The 21,274-nt window shown below is 38.3% G+C and overlaps 1 protein-coding gene across 1 annotated transcript in view; it reads right to left on the bottom strand.

Annotated features, from left to right (window-relative positions):
• stab1 (stabilin 1) overlaps window positions 1-20,643 on the bottom strand; it is a 45,287-nt gene extending 24,644 nt beyond the window's left edge. Inside the window, exons 1-25 of the mRNA XM_077226034.1 lie at window positions 20,259-20,643; window positions 18,362-18,492; window positions 18,171-18,286; window positions 17,785-17,870; window positions 16,858-16,927; window positions 16,670-16,765; window positions 15,027-15,137; window positions 13,871-14,055; window positions 13,645-13,775; window positions 11,507-11,634; window positions 11,300-11,376; window positions 11,053-11,196; window positions 10,783-10,920; window positions 10,599-10,670; window positions 10,401-10,514; window positions 10,194-10,247; window positions 9,383-9,463; window positions 9,028-9,186; window positions 5,737-5,799; window positions 5,427-5,525; window positions 5,237-5,323; window positions 2,701-2,812; window positions 2,378-2,564; window positions 1,519-1,612; window positions 348-503 (exon numbers count right to left, since the gene is read on the bottom strand). Of these exons, the coding sequence (XP_077082149.1) occupies window positions 348-503; window positions 1,519-1,612; window positions 2,378-2,564; window positions 2,701-2,812; window positions 5,237-5,323; window positions 5,427-5,525; window positions 5,737-5,799; window positions 9,028-9,186; window positions 9,383-9,463; window positions 10,194-10,247; window positions 10,401-10,514; window positions 10,599-10,670; window positions 10,783-10,920; window positions 11,053-11,196; window positions 11,300-11,376; window positions 11,507-11,634; window positions 13,645-13,775; window positions 13,871-14,055; window positions 15,027-15,137; window positions 16,670-16,765; window positions 16,858-16,927; window positions 17,785-17,870; window positions 18,171-18,286; window positions 18,362-18,492; window positions 20,259-20,312 (2,745 nt within the window). The 5' untranslated portion in view covers window positions 20,313-20,643. The remainder of the gene's footprint in view (window positions 1-347; window positions 504-1,518; window positions 1,613-2,377; window positions 2,565-2,700; window positions 2,813-5,236; window positions 5,324-5,426; window positions 5,526-5,736; window positions 5,800-9,027; window positions 9,187-9,382; window positions 9,464-10,193; window positions 10,248-10,400; window positions 10,515-10,598; window positions 10,671-10,782; window positions 10,921-11,052; window positions 11,197-11,299; window positions 11,377-11,506; window positions 11,635-13,644; window positions 13,776-13,870; window positions 14,056-15,026; window positions 15,138-16,669; window positions 16,766-16,857; window positions 16,928-17,784; window positions 17,871-18,170; window positions 18,287-18,361; window positions 18,493-20,258) is intronic.
• Window positions 20,644-21,274: the final 631 nt, after the last annotated feature.

Raw genomic sequence — 21,274 nt, forward strand, 5'->3', positions numbered from 1 at the left:
CTAATCGCTATAGACATTTCATTCACACATTCCACAACACATCAGACTGTTGAAATGTTCATGACCCTAAATGAGAAAAAGTCACAAACTTCCAAGAAAAAAACATCTTAGGTTAACCTATATTTCTAACAACTCAAAAATGTGTTCTAAGCAAATTGACCTGGACTAGAGACTAATTTAAGGACAAGAGAAGACACGTAGATGCAAAAGACTTTCAATTAGAGCTCCATTTAATCTAAATACTGTCTAGGAGTGAGAATTGATATATTAAGATTTTTCTGTCCTAGAGGTTAACTGTATCCTCACAGGTTATTTACTAATCCAGGTTATGGTATCAGGATCATTACCTGTCCTGGCGCAGTCGGGGAACAGTCTGCACTTTCATGACATCCACCACGACTCTCCAGTAGGCAGTTATTGATCTCCACACACAAACTCCCATCACCGGTCCATCCTTCCATACAAACACAGCTCACCTTTCCAGCATCGTACGTACACATAGCCTATTAAACACACACACACACACACACACACACACACACACACACACACACACACACACACACACACACACACACACACACACACACACACACACACACACACACACACACACACACACACACAATTCAGCAGGGTGTAGTATAATAACGAATACAAAAGTTGGCTTTCATACTATTTCTGCTGATTTTCATAGCATTTGGCTGATTAAGGCTGATGGGAGAAATTACATTTACCAACTACTTTCCAGGCAGCGACACATTTCACACTGTAGGAGTTGCTATGAAAGCCCATTTCAGCCACATAAACAAAAAAACATTCTTTGGTAAAATGTGAATATGACATAAAAAGTCGAAATTAGAACAACTTAATTTTTTTTCCCTTTTTTTGGCTCATCCCCAATCTTTCTACAATTATTTATTAACCTTCTTGGCTTCTTTTTAATGGTGGTACACTGCCAATTAGTTTATTATTATTATTACTCAAATATTATCTTCACTCCTATAGCCAAACAATTTTAACAAAGGGCCAGAAGTTTCTTAGCTTTGCTCATATTGCCCTCAGACTATTCTACTAAAATATAATATATTTCTAATGAAATTACTAATACATTCTACCGAATATGTTAATCCTATAATGAAAATTCTGATTCATTCTATTGACATGAACATTCGGTTCCTTCTGTTTTTGTGACAGCAAAATACAGCTATGTAAATTATGTAATCTGATCAGGTCTGATCATCAGGTTTTTTTATTTTTACACATTGCATCCTTAAGTAACTTCAGTGTAGTTATCTACTTTTTGTTTTACTCTTACAACAAAGGTGCAAAAATTCAACCCTGGCAAATGCTGGAAATTATTTTCATGTGTTAGTTTGAATCAAAGGGCGACTTTGAATCACTACAGATTCTGAACTCTCATGTTCTAGTCAAAACAGGGTAGACATCACTTTAGATTTGTTCTACATCTGAGGGCTAGAGGCAAACTGCTGGAAAAGGGAAATACATGTGTCTCACATTGACGTCGCAGCCTCCTCTCTCAGGCTGGAGGCAGAGATTGGTTTCAGTGCAGGTGTAACCGTCTCCTTCGTATCCAGGCAGACAAACACACCTACAGCACAATGTGCAATAGATCAATAACACGCCAAAGACAGATGCCGATTAACAAGTCGGCACATTACAAAAGTTAAACACAAAGACACAGACACTGCTAAGATGATTGCTGTAATGGGCAGTGCAGAGTAAAAGTATGGGGTTGTAAAAAAAAAAAAGAATAATGATAAAATAAAATAAAATGATGGGCATTTCAGGGTAAAAGTATTTGATTGTAAAACAATCAAGCATAAAAAACTGTCTAAAATAAAATAAAACAACCCTGACTGTAATAAAATAAAATAAATTAAATTAAAATAAGTGGCATTGCTGAGTAAAAGTATTTGATTGTCAAAAAATGTTTTTATAATAAAATAAAATGAAATAAAACAACCAAAAAAAAAAAATATATATATATATAACGTTTGCCAAAATATTGGCCAAAAATGTTCTCTAAACTAAAATAGAAATCTGACTGCAAAATAAAATAAAATAATTGCAGGGTAAAAGTATTTGATTGTAAAACAATTGTCAAATATCAAAAAAAAATTCTAAAATTAAATTAAATTAAACAACCCTGACTGTAAAAAAATAAAAATAAATAAAATAAAATAAAATGGGCATTGCACAGTAAAAGGATTTGATTGTAAAACAATCAAACAAAAAAATTGCCTAAAATTAAATTTAATTAAATAAAACAACCCTGACTATTCAAATAAATAAAATAAAATAAACATCCGGCCAGTCTATAATGATCTACACATCATGCTCAAGTGACACTAACATGGTTTGTCCATTGTTGTAGACACATTTGGCGTGAAGGTGGCAGTGCTCAAGGACGCCGTCTGAATTGCAAGGGGTAGCGGTCTGGTCACAAAGGTCCCCTGAAAACCCCTCCAGACAGGATCCTTTCCTACACAGACCCATACTGCCAGGCCTGCTATCACAGACGCCATGGACACAGCGGCAATCTACAGGACCGAACAGAGCGCAAGGAGAGGAGAAGGTCACAACGGCTGGTACTGCATCAGCGGAGGGTCACAGTTTGGACAAAGAGACGGAAGGAGGTACTTTGAACATAAAAAAACATATAAGGTATAACTTCACCTTCATCACAGTTCTCTCCATGTTTGTTGGGGTCTGAGCAGAGGTGACACCCTACGCCCTTAAAAGCTGGTTCACACTTACAGGAGCCGTTTCCATAGATGCCGTCAAAACACTTTGAGACATGACAAATGAACAGCAACACTTACTTCTGCTGAAGTCACGTTCATTGTGTGTTCACACTAACATACACTGAACAAAATTATAAACGCAACACTTTTGTTTTTGCTCCCATTTTTCATGAGCTGAACTTAAAGATCTAATACTTTTTCTATATACACAAAAGGACAATTTCTCTCAAATATTTCTCACAAATCTGTCTAAATCTGTGTTAGTGTGCACTTCTCCTTTGACGAGATAATCCAACCACCTCACAGCTGTGGCATATCAAGATGCTAATTAGACAGCACGATTATTGCACAGGTGTGCCTTAGGCTGGCCACAATAAAAGGCCATTCTAAAATGTGCAGTTTTACTGTATTGGGGGTGTAACGACTGAGACAAATCAGACACAATTATTTGTTTTAGGTAACAAATAATATTTAAAACTCACTATGGGACATGTGGTCCCATCCCCCAACAAGGGCAAGAAGGATTTTTGTTACTATGACTACGATAAGATAAGTTGGTTTTATTGCAGTGAAAGAATGTGAAGACAGAAACAGACTTTGACACAAACTTTGCTGCACAAATTAATAAACAAACAGATCTATAGATGAACACGCACCGCGAGGAAATTGTGTGAATGATTTACTGTTTTGTGTAGTGTCTTTTAATTCAATTAACTTTTATTGTTTTGATGCTGTGGGTTATTTTTGATAGAACCAACGGTCAATGTAGCCTCACCCATAGAGGGTTTGGTCTCTATAACTTGGTACTTTGAAGATCAAAATGACTGTGTACATGATATGTCGATAACAACAACATATTAGTATTACAAGAATCTTTCATAGTTTTTTCTTTGCTAAACCACCCACCAGCGTGCACATGCAAATGAGCACTCTTGGAACAAAGACCCATAAATCAAACTCTCCCGCTTGGAAACTCCACCTTTCTTATTGGTCGAGCCAACCCTGAAAGGTGGGCCTTTCTAAAGCTTTAAATTGCATCGACTTCGACCATTGACCCTCTTGGCTTCTCAGAACGTTCAGGGTGTTGTGCTGTCCTGCATGTCCTCCCAGGCCCCAGGCCTTGACCAAACCAGCCATGTGCTCATTCAGGAGAGAGAGGACTCTCTCTCAAGCACGACAAAATCAAGGACAACCTCAGGAGTTGGTCAAAACGTCTTCATTCAACGCAGAAGAAGTCCATCTCAACTCCCACCATCTGCTTTGCATGTTCTCTCAGGTCCAGGGACAGCAGGCCACAAGCTGCACTTCGGCCACGAGAACAGAGATGAACTGCACGCAAGTTCATCATATCTTCTTCAATCCAACTCAGAAGAAAACGATTGCAACTTCAACATTTGACACTCACGGAGTCATCAACAACTTTAATTTTCAACAACTTCAAGAATTGTGTCCACTGCAAAAAGGCAAATTGCAAGTATACTTTTAATGAGGTGCATTGAAAATGATAAACTGATGGTTCTTTTCATAGTTAAATGGATCTTTTCCATAGTACGATTTCCTACCTCCGGTTTCATTCTCTCACTTTAACCATCTCCCTTAGAATGCATGAATGAATGTGTAAGTGTTTGTATGTTAGTTATGTTTTCGTGTTTTTGTTAATAAAACTTGTGCACTATATGTATTTGGTTCTGATTCTCTACTTGCATACGAAGTTTACCTTACAATCTATATTGTGACTACATGCTCTTAATAGTACTGTACAGTAAGAAAGACATTTCCCTGCCCCGGAAATGAATATTTCTTAGAATTAATAAACAATTAACACTGAGTGTCCACGGGACAAACAAGGTGGGTTGAAGTAAAAATTTATTTGACTACATTAAGTTAATTATATTAACTGATCCAAATATTCATAATCAATTATAACCAGTTATTATTGATTATTAATATTTCATAGAGCTGATTTGCTATAGGGGGGTCCGAAAACCAGTCAGTATATGGTCTGACCACCATTTGCCTCATGCAGTGCAACACATCTCCTTTGAATAGAATTGATCAGGTTTTTAATTGTGGTCAGTGGAATGTTGGTCCACTCCTCTTCAATGGCTGTGCGAATTTGCTGGATATTGGCAGGATACATGGCACACTGTTGTACATGGGTTTAGATTTAGAAAGATTTGTGAACAATATTTAAGAGAAATAGGCCTTTTGTGTACATAGAAAAAGTCTTAGATCTTTGAGTTCAGCTCATGAAAATTGGGGGCAAAAACAAAAGGGTTGCGTTTATAATTTTGTTCAGTATACTCTTGCATTTGATTGTAATTACATTTTTGTAATTGTTTTATACTTTGTTTTATAATCTTAGATTATATGTGCTGGGCTGTATGTAAAGCACTTTGGCCAACGTGTGTTGTTTTTAAACGTGCTATATAAATAAATGTGATTGTGATTGATTGATTGATACTTACAGTCCCTTTGTCATAACATGGGTGCTGGAAACCTCCAATGCACGGCTTACAGTCCGGCCCATAGAAACCACTGCAACACTGTGGCGTCTGGAAACAAGACAGCAAAACATCTCACAGATTATTCATTATAAATAATTCAGAATATTTATTGATCAATGCATTTGAAGGAACTGAGACCTTGTTTTCATACCATCTGAGTAATGTTGCAGTATTTGGCACAGCCTTCCTCGAAGAACGAGTACGACCATCTGCGATCAGGAAGTGGCTCGCAGCCTTTAAGATGACCTGTCTATCAAGTGGGGAAAAAAACGCCCAAATGTAGCTTTTGTTTGAATAAATTATGGTCAACACTATGGAACATGAGCAGTGGTGCTCATATTCTGATTCCCTTCATTTGTAATTGTAATGTTGAAAACCCATTCATTTAAAAAATCTTTTAACAATTGCGTATTGATTAAAAATGTCTGATTTAGTTCATAAATAACTGAAATTAGTATTACCAGCTCAACACTTCCAGGTGGACATTGTGTTTCATAAAGATGGCTACATCGGATGCAGGAACCCTTTGGAGAGAAGCAAAAAAAATTATAGAATTTATAGAAAATCGTCTCGGTTACAAATGGTAACCCTCGTTCCCTGAAGGAGGGAACGGAGAAGTACGTCGTGACCGACGAATAGGAATCTCGCTAGAGAGGCCAATCTACTTCGAGTGAAACTAAACAAGCCAATGCACATTGGCATGCAATCATTTGCATTAGCTGTTCAGCCGGGTATATAATGAGCAGCAGGTGCAATTGCACTTCAGTTTTTTGCTGAGGAGCCAAGCCTGAAAAGCTGGCCGCCCAGGCGGACAGCAGCTGATGTGGCGACGGGATGTACTGTCTACAGGGAGGGACTGTCACGAGGAGCATGAGTTCTTGAAACCAAGTCCGGGTGGGCCAATAGGGAGCTACCATAAGGACCTGCTCCTCGTCCTTCCTGACTTTGCAAAGGGTCTGTGTAAGTAGGCTCACTGGGGGAAACGCATATTTTTGCGGAGGCATTTTCCCGGGAGCACAGCTCGTGATAGCTCGTCAGCCACACGGTTGAGCACCCTGGGGACATACATGGCTCGAAGCGACCTCAGATGATTCTGACTTCAGAGGAGGAGATGGCAAGCAAGTTGCGACATGCTACGGTAGCGTAGACCAACTTGTCAGTTGATGAACACAATGGTTGCAGTGTTATCCATATGGACCATCACGTCCCTGCCTTGTAGCGGCTTTTTCAAGCGGCTCAGAGCGAGACGTACTGCTAGCAACTCGAGGCAGTTGATGTGCCAATGCAGTTGGGGGTTCGTACACACCCCTGACACTGCATGCCCGTTGTACGTGGTACCCCAGCCAGTGGCAGAGGCATCTGTGAATACCACAGCATGCCTGGACACCGGTTCCAAGGAGACTACTGCCTGCAGGAAGGAGGGGTCTGACCACTGGCTGAAGGTCTGGCTGCACGTCGTTGTGATTGCCACCCGGTGAGTGCCGTGATGCTAGGCCCATCTCGGGACTCAGCCGTGAAGCCAGTGCTGAAACGGTCTCATATGGAGCAGGCTGAGCGGGGTTACCGCTGCTGCTGCTGTCATATGCTCCAGTAGCCTCTGAAAGAATTTTGAAAAAAGCCCTTGAACATATTCAAGCAGTTCAGCACCGACTGAGTGCGTTCCTCTGTGAGATCCTCTACACAGGGGAGAGTTTGCTCTTTATCCAGTTGACCTGAAGACCCAACTGGCTGAGGTGCCTGAGCACGAGGTCCCTGTGTTCGCATAGCTGAACTCGAGAGTGTGCAAGTAAGAGCCAGTCGTTGAGATAGTTGAGGGTGTGAACGCCCCGTTCTCTCATGGGAGCAAGGGCCCCTCCGTGACTTTCGTGAAGACATGGGGGGACAGGGACAGTCTGAAGGGCAGGACTTTGTACTGATATGCTCGACCCTCAAACGCAAAGCGTAGAAATGGCCTGTGTTGAGGAAACCAATCTTGGGGACGGATGCATTCGAAAATGCGCTTCTGCATGAGCATTTTCAATGGTAGTTTATGGAGTGTCCGATTCAAAACTCGCAGGTCCAAGATCGGTTGTAACCCACCGCTTTTCTTGGGTATAATGAAGCAGGGACTGCAGTACCCTGACCTCAAATCGGCTGGAGGGATCGACTCTATTGCGTCCATCGCCAGTAGGACTGTGATCTCCACGCGCAAGACGTGGGCATCGGTTGCTCTCACTGTAGTGAAGTGGATGGCCCGAAACTTGGGGGGACCCCGGGCCAACTGAATCGCATAGTTGACCCTGATGGTCCGAATGAGCCAGCAAGAGTGATTGGGGAGCGCTAACCAGGCTCGCAGAGACCGTACAAGCGGCACCAAAGGGTCCGCAGGCGTACCCGGAGTGGTGCAGCGAGGGGGAACACAGGGACGCGGCTCGGGAGGCTCTCTCTGGGAGGCGGCCCGTAACGGGGTCTGAGTGTGCTGTGCAACACTTACCTGGTTCCATGGGGCAGGAGGTGGCCTGGTTGCATTCTTGAACCGCACGCTGCTGCCCGCTGGCGATAGAAGAGGCGGATAAGAGTGAGAGAGATTCTGTTCCCCCACTGGTCTCCGGGGCCTCTTCGGACCCAGAGATGAAAGAAACTGCTCTTTTATTGAAAATTTGGGTATCGCTGGTTTTGAGGCGCTTTGCAGGTACGAGAGTCTCGACCGTAGCTCCGAGATGGTCATCTTCCTACAATGGATGCATGACTCATCCACAAACGCTGTCTCAGCGTGTTCGAGGCCCAGACACATGAGGCAGCGATCATGACCATCCCATGACCCCAGGTAACGACTGCATCCAGAAACACACAGATAGAAAGTCATCTTTAAAAAGACGCAATCTTTCTGTGTAAGCTCTTTTAGGGACTGCTCTCACTGGTGCTGAAGCATACAGGGGAACGGTCAACGCGAACACAGACAGGAATGTGCACTCTCACTGGCAGGTTTTACCAGCTGTTAAAACAGCCTTTTTGTTTGCTCAAAAAAACCAAAGGAAACAGAAAGGAGAGAGAGAGAGAGAGAGAGAGAGAGAGAGAGAGAGAGAGAGAGAGAGAGAGCATCAGTCTTGATAGAAGGCATCGAAGTGCTTGGCTCCGAAGCAAAAAGCTGAAGTGCAATCGCCCCTGCTGCTCATTATATACTCGCGCTGCGAGGCTGAACAGCTGATGCAAATGATTGCACGCCAAAGTGCATTGGTTTGTTTAGTTTCACTCGAAGTAGATTGGCCTCTCTAGAGAGATTCCTATTCGTCGGTCACAACGTACGCCAAGAGTGACCAACTGATAGGGAACTTTATTTACCATAATAAATAAATGAATTGTTTTTGACAAAAAAAAAAGAATAAATACAATTATTTATATTATTATTAGTTTAAAAATATATATTTATGTATATATTTAATCAATCAATTTCTGTGTTTTTCCAATTCCATTTGGAAACTTGGCCATGCAAGTACACTGTGAAAAACATTTAAAATTATTATTATTAAAATGAAATAAAGTTATTTTGCCTATTAAAGCTGAAGATTAAATATTGTGACCAGTTAATGCAGAAGCCAGAATTATAATGAAGGATGACTATAACCTATGATTTTACTTCACATAAATTTGCTTAATATTTAGGGCTTTGTCCTAGAAAAGATTCTGGTGTTGATAATTTGTTTTACTGGTCACACATACAAGAATTATGTCATCACACATTAACAAAAAGATCCCAATAAAAAGGCACCAACAAATGTGATCCTGCTCCCATTAATGTCACAGCGATGGGGCATTATGGGAACTATGGAGGAAGGTACAAGAACTCCATCGATCAGGTGGATGATTCCATTGGCTGCGACAATGTCTTTCGTTTCGAGAAGTATTCCTTTATCACCCAAAAAGACTCTTCCCTGTGGATTGATTGAGAGAATGTAAAAACAACAGTCCCATTATTTTCGATTTGTTCTTATTATACTGCCACTAAGTCACCAATTTTTTGTATTGTAAACAGAATGAGGCCCAACACATTAGCCCCAAATCTTATAAAAATGTCTCATTGCCATCAGGAGTTACAGCCAATGCAATCAATGAAGGACAGTCACTTACATCCTCAGAGGCATTGATCCTTAAGATCTCATTGGCCATGGTCGTAATCTCAGACATGCTGGCGAGCTGGTCCACAGTGATCTAGGTAAAAGATATATGATAAGATATATGTTATCCATTACATAACTATGGAACTGCCCAAACATACATTTAGTATTATATAAGTCACTGACCCAAATAGTCAATTAAATACTGCACTTACTGACTAGTTTAAAGACTAATTAAAAAACTAATAAAATCAAATTTGGAGATTTTAGTTTATGTCTGTTAGCTATAAGGCTATATACATTCTAGTACTTAAATTGACAGTAACCTTTTAGCAGTTGGAAAATGGTCCAAAAGTATGGCTGTCTAAATGGTAACCCGTTTTGCCAAATATCTGACACAACATTTGAACATAGCGTTATTTTGAGTCTTGAAGCAACCCTACTCTTAACCTTGGAGGCAGCAAATGCTAATCTCGCAAGAGCTTCACAGAACTAGATATCACCCAAAAATACACCAAAATCTACCGCTCAGGGGCTTACACATTTTTGTCCAATTAAATGCTGTTTAAAATAGGATAAATAACTTGCAAATGACTAGCAATAGCATGAAGCAAATCGTGGTTTTGCTGGCTGTGACAAACTAAACACTATAAAAACTTTAAAAAAGATAATATGTGCTTCCCCAACTTCACATTTCAATAAAACTGCATTCGTCAAACCATTTCAGGGGTTCTCCAAAGTGATGTACATAAATACCCCATTTTAACGTCAAAATAACTGTGGGAAACCATTTATTACATTCCAGAGGTCAAAGAGAGACTTACAGCGGCCAGGGAAAACATATGGTGTTTAAGAAGCGTCTGAAGCTTTGGTTTGGCCTTAATAACAAAGAGATGAAAAATCAGTGTTACGAATGAATATATGAATATCCAATGGTTTTGATTAAAACAATGAGTAAAACTGGGATCCAAATAACTTGATTATACATATCCAGCTTCATTAGAGGCAAAAAACACATATGGGCAGCTCACATCATTCAGCATGTACATAAGACTTCCGTCTCTGAATTTGTCTATGGCGTTGTTGGTTGGAACAAGCACTGTAAGAGGACCTGAACCTCTGATGGGTAACAGGGCTCCACAATTCTGCAGCAGAAAGAGACAAAATATTTTGAATGCTTGGGTTCAGTGGAAAAATGGAGAAAGCGAGCCCGATAGGAGATCTCTCACATCAACCAGAGACAGGAATCGATTGAACCTTTCATCCTCTCTGAAAACCTCTCCGATGGTCTTGGAGGAGAACTTGAGGTTGCAGAAAAGAACATCTACGTTAGTGGGTGTTGTTGTTGGTGCGGTGTATCATTCATCAGATATTACTAGATCAGATGTTGTGAAATAATAAAAATGACTTTACCTCCATGTTGTTGTTTGAGGATTCGATGTGAGTAAGAGTAAAGGGCTTGTCAATAATATGTATTATTCCGTTGGAAGCTGGGATGTCGCTCTCAAGTATAGTAAACAATACGTCTGGATCTCTCATCAGGATGAAGTGCTGCAGACACATGCAAAAATCAACAAACAGACAAGATTAGACAGACAGACAGACAGACAGACAGACAGATAGATAGATAGATAGATAGATAGATAGATAGATAGATAGATAGATAGATAGATAGATAGATACCTTTTTTGTTTTAAATCTGATATTTTCTCCTCCGTACATCCACATGTCTTTCCCCTCCAGATCACTGTAAAGTTTCTGTCCAAGGATGAGGTGATTTTTACACACTGCATTCAGGATGTTGCTGGAGGATTTTCCTACAAGTGTCTGCTTGAGACGAGCAGAAAGTTGTCACAAAAAACAGGAAACATAATGAGGACATGAAACACAAACTGTTTGTTCATGTCTTTTTAAGTGTGCTTCAACCCACTTGAAATGGATTCTGCCCCACAGGAATGAACGCAGTGAACGGGCCGTGTTGGCTCAGAGTGAACTCGCACGCTTGCTCTGAAAACCAGAAAACACTGTAAGCACATCTAACACTGCTTTCAAACTAATAAAGAGGCTGAAGTGTTCACTCAAAGTTGCATGTAAAGAACCCCCAGAAAAGTGGCTTTGGTGATCTCAAAGGACCCACCAAAGAAGCGAATGCTTCCAGTGAGGTTTCCTGCCTGACTGCCCTCTCTGTCCAGCTCCAGAACTCTTTCCATGAGGTTACCATAGCAACGTCTGCCATCGCCAATCTGTTGAGCGGTGCAGCGGCATCTGAAAGAATGACAAGTCTCGGATTATACCCCGGCCTTCAGCGAGCATCTGAGCCAAACATCTCAGCTATTCATGACGAGACAGAATCACTCATTACCACGGATCTCTTTACACTGGAAATAATGTGGCATACAAATGTTGTCGCCAATTGTCACCAATAATACCAGAAGACATCAATGAAAACAGTTCATTACATTAATACACAGATTGTGTTAAAGTTGCCATGCATAAATGATTCACCCAAAGGGGGGGCCATTGAGCAGTTAATGCAATGTCTATATAATATTTTTATAACATTCAGGGAAATCGTTCAGATTTTAGGCTTGATGAAAAGATATACATTTTAAAAATAGCACTTTTAGCACTTTTAAAGGCATTAAAACACAATTTATGTATATTAAAATATATTATATATTTTTGTTATGAAAAATAACCATATTTAAGAACCATTCATAAATTATTTTTTGCATTGTGACATTATTTAAAATTACATTTAAGCAATTTAAAATTAGATTTCTTTGCATTACAATAATGAGAATTTAGGGGGAGATGTGCTTAATTCTGATAAAAGATTTCACAATCCATACAAAATTAATTCATGTTAATCTTTGTATTGATTTAAATTTAAAATGATTTTTAAGTAAAACATGCAGATTCATCACAGCAATGACAATTGTGGTGTAAAATTGCCATGAAAATCATGTCAAAATTGACCCTTCGCTAAGCCACGCCCGAAAACCGCAACTGGGCAATCGTGTCTTAGCAACCGTAACTAGGCGCGGGAGGTCTGGCAAGCTTTCGAGCGAGTGAAACATGCCGAAGCGTTGTGCGTATGGATTGTGCTAATCTGATACCCGGTATCCTAAAAGTTTGGACGGGGGAGTGGAATTTTTTTCCTTCCCGAAAATCTAAAAGCCAAGAGGAGAAATGATGTGCGTGGATCAGCAGTGTGGGAGACCACATTCACAACTACATGTCCACAGGATTAACAAAAACACATATTGCTTGGAAGTTGGAAATAATGACTGTTCTTTGTTCATAATGCATATATTTTAACGTAAAATAAGACGATTAAAGACAAGTCGGAGGCTCACTGACATACTTTAAAATATATTTCAGCATTTCGTTAATCGACGGCCTACTAACGTTACCCCTGACTGAGTAACTTTAACCCAATCTGATCGCGGCTCTCCCGGTGTTAGTGTTATTCCACAAAATGTATGGATAAACTGTTTGATATATAATTATTAGATTATTTTCACATTTCACTTACCCTGCTGTGCACGAAAATAGCTGTGTGTTTCCCATTTGAAGGGTCAATTCAATAAGTTGCAATGGTCCAAAAATACGCTTTACTTTAAACAAAATTTATAATAAATAAAAGAAAGTTTTCTTCTGAATTTGTTTCTTTAATATTACTATTATGCATCCTGATGTTTAATTATCAATACATATCTTTAGAATATCATTACTGCAATACAGTAAAAATGACTGTAATACAATTACTTTGTAATTAAAATCAGCATTAATCAATAGCAGCACAACAAATACTGTCATGATGTATTAATACGTAAATATATAAAAACATTTTAAATATCCTTTGACAGATATTTAATCAAAAATATAATATAATTGCATTTCTTTGCATTACGGTAATGAGAATTCACGAGGAAAGTGCAATCACAATGCATAAAATAATTGATTAATCTCAAATCATGCATATTTTAATTTAACAATATTACACTATTTTTAACTAAATCATCCAGATGCATCACGGCAATGAGAAATGTGATGTAAAATGTCTTGAAATATGTGAAAAATATTGCAATGAACAAAAAAATGTGTTTAATTTTCATTTAACAAAATTACAAAAAATATTTTAATACGTAATTTCTTCTGATTTTGGGTGAAATGTGACTTGAACATGTTTTGGAAAGGTTTTGTGAGATTCTCTCAGTGAATAGTGTGGCACTGTCGTATTATTATTGTGAGGGAAGCACCGGGACAGACCTGGGCGAGCCGTTGGAGTTCACCTCGCAGCGAGCGCTGCTGTGGCATGAACCTGGCGTACAGACAGGCTTTGGCTTGCAACCCTTGGATGGGTCAGGTGACTCTGATCCGGGCAAACACACACACTTCGACTGGAGAGGAAACGCACACAAATCTTATATAACAAACAACATTGAATTCTACATTAGCTTCAGATTCAAATTCCATCCCACAATGCATTGCTCACCTTCCCTGGGCCTGTAAATTCACAGAGGGTGGACTCCACACAGCCTCCGTTATTAGTGTCGCAGGGGTTGATGGGAACGCAATGTTCTCCGTCTCCCTTGAATCCCTCTTCACACTCGCATTGAAACTTCCCACCGCTAAATGAACATTTTGCGTTCGCGTCACATTTTCCTGGCGAACACAAACCTGGAACAGGGTAGAAGAGATGATGGATAGGGACTAGCCTCTTTTGTATTTACAGGTACACCTTGAAAATTTTGGCCCTCTAGTCGTTAAAAGAAAAAACTTTGAAGAACATTGTTTTGGTTGTGCTTCAGTTCTGCATGACTTTATGGATAAATATAGTTATCCTGCTGCTCATATAACATTCACTACTAAGTTTAAGAGATATAACCAGTTTAGACGGAAAGGATCTCAAACTGACTAGCTGAAGACGTTACTGTAGCTTTACCCGTTAATAGACATGGTACTTCCTTGAAAATAAATTCCAGCACAGGGCTACAACAACCATAATGAAACGACCCTTCACAATAGATAATGCTTTACAATGAACTCTGTTAGAGAGCTAAATATGGCAATTTAGCTGTTAAAAAAAAACCACTCATCTGTTGAGTAATGAAAACATTTCACGCTTTTAAAACATTTCACATCCCTTCTAAAAAGCCAAGCCAATGTTGATTCTTGTTTTATTACGAGCTCAGTCGCGTTCTCTTTTTGCCTGCAAACTCTCTTCTGTTCTGTGTTTTTTTAAAACGGGTGATTCTCTGGAGGTTTGAGATTTAACAGCCCTATGTCAACCTTTCCCGCTTGTTGTGACAACTAACCTATGCCACTCCCACATCAAACACGCATCAAAGTAGCCGGAGCAACTTCTCTCTATTTACAGATATGACGAGAAACACAGGGGCTAGTGATGTACTGTATGTACGCTATTTCATCCTGACACTTCTAAAATATAAAGGGTAAGACAAAAAAACGTTTGGGAAGAAGGATTGATTATGTTACATTATTTACATTTTGTTAATTTTGAACCAAAAAAAAAGTTTCATGGTGTACTTTTATAATGAGAGGAAAATTAACCTAAATTTACAAAACATGACATAAAACACTACATCTATTGTTTAGCATGTAGCTAAACATCAGGGACAGGGAAGTACCTATACACGCTTGTCCGATCTTTTTGTATCCCTTCAGACATTCGCACACGGCGCCTGTGTCGTCTTCCTTACAATACGAGTAGGCCGGGCAGCTTGTACAATGTGAAGAAACTGCAGAGCAAAAGAAAAGTGTGATTTAACAAAATCAACATAATGATATTTAACAGAATAAAACAGTAATTGTATATATACAACAGTAATTGTATTAGTGGTGGGCCATTATCTGCGTTAACGTGCTGCGTTAACGTGAGACTCTTATCGGGCGACAAAAAAATATCGCCGTTAATCTATTCTCAAAGTTGGGTTGGGATCATAAAATAGCTTTTTCGGATATCATTATATTTTCGCGCAATTCCATGTGTAGCCTAGTATATTTGACATAATTGACGCCGCGCCTACTGTCACAGATCGCGCAGCAGAGTATTTTCCTGTCAGGGACACATGGTGTAGCCTATACTTTTACGTTGGGCGACGTTCCTCTCGTTACTTTATTTTAATGCCATTACATGTTGTTAAATGAGTTTATTCCAAGCGCGCTGTAGGCTATCTTTTTATGGGCTTTTTAATCACTCTTTTGAGTCGATTCTGTTCAAAGACTTCATCAAACAAGTAGGCAGATCTGTCTAAATCGGTTCGCGAATCAGTCTGAATGATCTGTTCAGTTCCTCACGCACTGAATCGTCTGAAGCGCGTTCAATGGATGAAATGGCCGTGGTTCAACAGTTTAGTCTAGTGAAAGCAAATCTGCAAATGCATCATATTTTTACCAGCGATGAAGATCTTTATTAGTTGAACATCTTCGTAAGTTGTCTGTGAATGAATGATTCACAGGACGATACATTCGATTTCATTTCATTCAGGTAATACATTTTACAACCAAACAGATTATTACGCCACGATAGCACTACTAAAAAGTATGACATTATCCGTTTTTTGGACATATACATTAATTTATAGGCTACAAAAAAACGCTTCAGATCGTTGGCGCACAGGCAAAGGTTAACAGGTTAAATAAGCTACCATTGTGTAGGCCTACAGTTTATGAATTGAACACCCGCCATCCCGCGGTAATGTGTGTGTATTGCGCAGGGGCATAGTCAAAAGAATAGTTTACATTGATTGAAAACTAATTTGTTTAAAAAGGAGGAGGCTATTGCCGGTAAAGGCAGGTTCACATAAAATCATTATGACATATGACATTATTTTATATTATCCAATTAGCCTAATACGTAAAAAAAAAACGGCGAAAACATGGTAGGCTACTTGTTCAATTAATAAACAGTTTGTTTGATGACAAATTGCTAAAGATGAAATTGGCGTCCCTTTCTTTCATTGTGAGTGTGCGGTTTTTTTCCCCGAACGATATTCGACTTTTGCTCCTCTATTGTCGAATGGCATTTTTGGCAGAAATTCACATGCCTACGCGAGGCGAACTTTTCTCAAAGACTTACTTTTAGTCATTATTTGGGTAGCACACATATTCTGAATGTCTTCTGCAGAATTCAAATGAGCCATTTTAATCTAGATTAATCTAGATTAATTCCAAGATTACAGTGAGATTAATCTAGATTAAAAAAATTAATCTATGCCCACCTCTAAATTGTATATATTCAATGAGAAATGGGTGGATTAACTTCAATTACCTTTATCGCACTTTGGTCCTACATATGGCGGCTGACAGTAACATTCACCATTCCCTTCGGGTCCTGAGTCACACTTTCCATTCACGCAGCTGCACTCTGCAAAAGTTTTACCGTTAGATCATTTTATCTTAAAAAATGATGATTATTAACTTATGCGATCAGAAGTTACTGTCGTACAAATAACAGACCTGAACGGCAGTGGTCTCCATAGGCATTTTTATTCAAACAGTTCTGGCACGCAAAACCTGTATATCCCTCCTGTAAAAGTGTTGTTGATGATTATTATTATTATTATATACTACAAATAGCCCTGAACAAGACATATTTAAATAAATTTCAGCAAACAAAACATGTTATTACTGAATGAACATAAAACTGAAATAGAGGAGCCTAACATTTAAAAATGTACCTCTAATTTATTATAAATTGTTTATTTAGTTATTTAGAGTACATTTACTTGTCTTGCTCCAACAAGGCTTACAGACAGCAGTGGCCAAAAGTGATGTCCGGAGGGGATATTTGTTTTTTAAAGGGGAAGGAAGAACAAAACACAATAAGGTAATTATTTGAAAAAAAAAATGATTTTTTAAATATATATATATATATATAATTCATATCAATAATAAGGGTGAAGATGTCAATTTTCTAGGCTGGATGTCACTTTTGGCTTCTACTAATAAAAAAACACATAAGTGCTTGTTTATTTATTTATTTGTTTGTTTATATATTTCAACCAAATTTTAAGCTACAATTAACATACAATGTAAGTATTTGAACATAACTCAGATTTAAAAAAAATAAAAATTTACTATATTATTATTTTTTATTAATTATATTTATTGAACTAGCAACATGACTCAGTTAAAGTAAACAGATAAATATACCAACAAGAAACTGTTGAACTAATATAACAATACATATAACATAACTGTGTTGCGAATATAAAAGGTAACTAATTTTCTATACATTTATATTATTATTACGTTTATGTTATCACTTACCCTAGCAAGACTTATTTAAATAAAATTGAAATAAATAAATAAATAAATAAAGCATAACATTTTTAAAATTTACATTAAAATCAAAGTAAAAGAATGTAACTCAGGTGCACTTACATCACAAACACAGGTGCCATTTCCTGATTTTCCAGAATTACATGTACCATAACCATTACACGTCTTTTCTGACCAGCTAGGACAAGCTGGAGAAACACAGAGGACTGGTTAGGAAATTCATCACATAGTAGATACTTTCTTATACCCGAAGCAACTTACAGTAACTTTGATCCTGCATGTATTTGTGTTAACAGCTCAGACATTTAACCATTACGTGATATCACTGTACTTGACTAGTATAGTTCAGGAGATGCTGATATATAGTGGCCCTATAAAAATGTTAGGACTTATATACTGGATATATTACTTGTATATTTCATAAAAAGCAATGACATTCATGAATTTTTTGTGAATCTTAAGTGTTTTTTGAGGTCATTGTAACTCACGCAAGCACAGTGGCCCCCAGAAGCCCGGACAGCACTGTTGGACTGTCGTAACCCCCTGACAGGTATGAGCGCACCCTTGCTGCTCTACCTGACGATCCCCGATTTCCACCACATAACTGAAACAGGACAATATCACATTAGACACAAACATACTGAACGAACGGAAAAGAAAAGGCTGGATAATCACACACTTGCAGACTTCGGGGGTCTTGGTGATCTTCCTGAACCCTCTCGGGCAGACGATGGCAGCGGCGGCAGCGCAGGATGTGCAGGGAGCTTTGTTCACAATTGTAACGGGCGAATCGCAGCGATTAGAGGCGGCCTGGAACGACAGAAAACCAAATGAGACTCAACCACGAAAAATTAACAAGAATGCCAGACCGGTACACAAATCACGCAAACAGTAAAAAAAAAGATTTACAAAAAAAACTTACTTGAACAAAATGTAAGAGTTTTACGAGAAAATCTTTCAATGCAAATCCTCACAGTGTGGTACAAAGTACTATGTTTTAGTGATGATAATAGTATGAAACTTTGATACCCCGCCAGATAGCAAAACTGCTATGGCCCAGATCCGGCCGACATACCGCGTGGAATGATGGTACTTTGGCGTTCCGCTCCTGTTTGCCAGATCTGGGCCACAAGCAAGTCATAGCATAGCTACATCTCAGCTAAAAATGAAGCAAGTAAACCAAACCTGCCCCTAATGTGGGTCACATCTCAGAATTTAAAAACTATTACTTAAGATTTTTTTTTAAATGTTTTACACCTTCATTGATTACCATTGTTTTTAATAATAAATTTGTACTTTTGTATATTCGCCAGTGATTACTGGGACATGGGACATGTCTTTGTCAAAACTGGCCCAGATATATATTATATATTTTTAAATATAATTGGGACACATTTTCTACAATGTATGTTGGCCACTTTTGGTTTACACCTAGATTAGACTTTTTCCGAGTGTGCCACATTTTTTCAAAAGGTAGCCCACATTTGTTTTGTGATATTTGGAAAATATTCACTATTTACCACATGGGCCACTTTAGGGTCCCATCCAGTTTGCCATAAGCAGTGGTGCTTTGCCTAAAAAAGCCCACATATGGTTCAGGTCCAAATATTATATATATTATTATGGTACCATATCCATATTCACATACCATTTAAATATATAACATGGACCATGGGAATACCTTGTTATACTTATACTAAAATTACCATGGCGCTATCATTTTCCTTTGGAAAAAAACATGGGATTTTTCCAAAAATATTGGTATAATATAGTATGAGTTTAACAAAGTATAAATCAAAGTACTAACGTATTATCATCTGATACCAGTAATGTACTGTACCATGGTACCCCCACTTTTTGCAAGCCATGTACATAGTATTTCAAAAAATACTATGTATTACCATAGTAGTACATGTCCAAAAATGTATTATAAATTTAATTATACCACCCTTACAAAAATTCAGTACCAGAGTCAGTACCATGTTACAGTGATCAGTAAGAAATAAAAAAATAATAGTGAACCTGGTACTATGACAATATAACTTTTTTAGTGGATGTACCATGGTATTCAAGGAAGTTCCGTGGCGTGGAGTACCATACTATAATACTTGGTAGTACCATGATCCAAAAACAAAAATACCATGGTACTATTTTAAAAGCGCATATTTATATGGTGTAGTATTTACATGATCATTCAAAGAATACCATGGTATTACCATGGTACAGCTTTTAACAAATCATTTAAATAGTTACTTAAAGCTGTAGACTTCACTTTTCAACACCTTATGAAAATACTATGGTACTTTGATTTATACTATTATAGATAGTATAATAGACAGCTTCGGGGTCTATCATACTATCTATCATAGTAATCAAAGTACCATAGTATTATCATCTGGCATCAGCAAAGTACCATGGTATTGCCAGTTTTTACAAGACATATTATTTCAAAGAATACCACAGTATTAGCACAGAAACGTACATGTCTAAAAAGTATTATAAATTATACCACCCTTACAAAAGTATAATGGTTCAGTACCAGTACACTGATCAATTACAAATAAAAAGCAACTTACTTGAATCTGTGTAGTCCACAGTACCGTGAGTCCCAAAATGAAAAGATAAGACATGTCTGCTTTCTCAAAGCCAGAAAAACTCCCGAAAAGTTGTCAGATAAACATGTAACACAAACCGAAAAGTCTCTCCCGAGACCGGCCACAATCTCTAGTCACAGGACACAACTGGATATCTCGACTTCAAACATCTCCCGAAAAACCTCTTCAGACCTTTTTGCTCATGTGCTTTCAAGGATTTGCATGTTGAGCAGCTTGACACAGAGTGAAAGAGGTTTAATATTATGACCACACAGCAGCTTCAAGCAAGAGTAAGGGTGAGAAAAACAAATTTTCCTGACAGGAAAATCACCGGATTTCCTCCACTGCATCGCTTCCATGTTGGTTTGGGAAGTCCATGTTTGTCAGCTGACAAGATTGCAGGGTTCAGCAGAATTAGAAAACGGTACATTGAGCATTAGCACATTTTTCTTTATCTCAAAGGGTCACATAGACATTTAGTGCCAGCAGAGCTAGGGTTAGAGTTAAGGTCGCCTTGTTATTTAAAGTGAGAAACCTGTGAGAAACCAAGATATTTAAACAGCAACATTTGTGGATTTAGCAGCACGTTTATCTAAAATATTTTATCAGTTGCTATTTTCTGTGGGATTTGAAGCCGTGACCATGGAGTCCTTAGCGCATTGCTATACCATGTGACCTACTGGATTGATAAAATATTATTTGAACAATCAAAAACTTTTATACCTCTTATTCTATTTCAGATTAAGAGTCTTTTTAGGCTTTTATTTAAGTGCACTTGTTGAAAAAATAATAAAAATGTAATTTAAAACGTAACATTCTATTAGATTGCAGAAGATTGAGATTGGAAAGCCGACATTCAATATAGTTAAAAACAGCAGCGTTCACTCTGCGGCTCTGCTGTGTCATCAATTTTAGACTTTGAGAGTTCCTGCTATTGTGTCTGTCTCCTGAATAGTGATACTATTGACAGAGATAAAAATGTTCACTTTGAATAGAAA

This window comes from Siphateles boraxobius, unplaced genomic scaffold, assembly GCF_051911475.1.
Source record: "Siphateles boraxobius isolate OS27281-9 unplaced genomic scaffold, OSU_SipBor_1 13, whole genome shotgun sequence".
NCBI classification, from domain to species: Eukaryota; Metazoa; Chordata; class Actinopteri; order Cypriniformes; family Leuciscidae; genus Siphateles; species Siphateles boraxobius.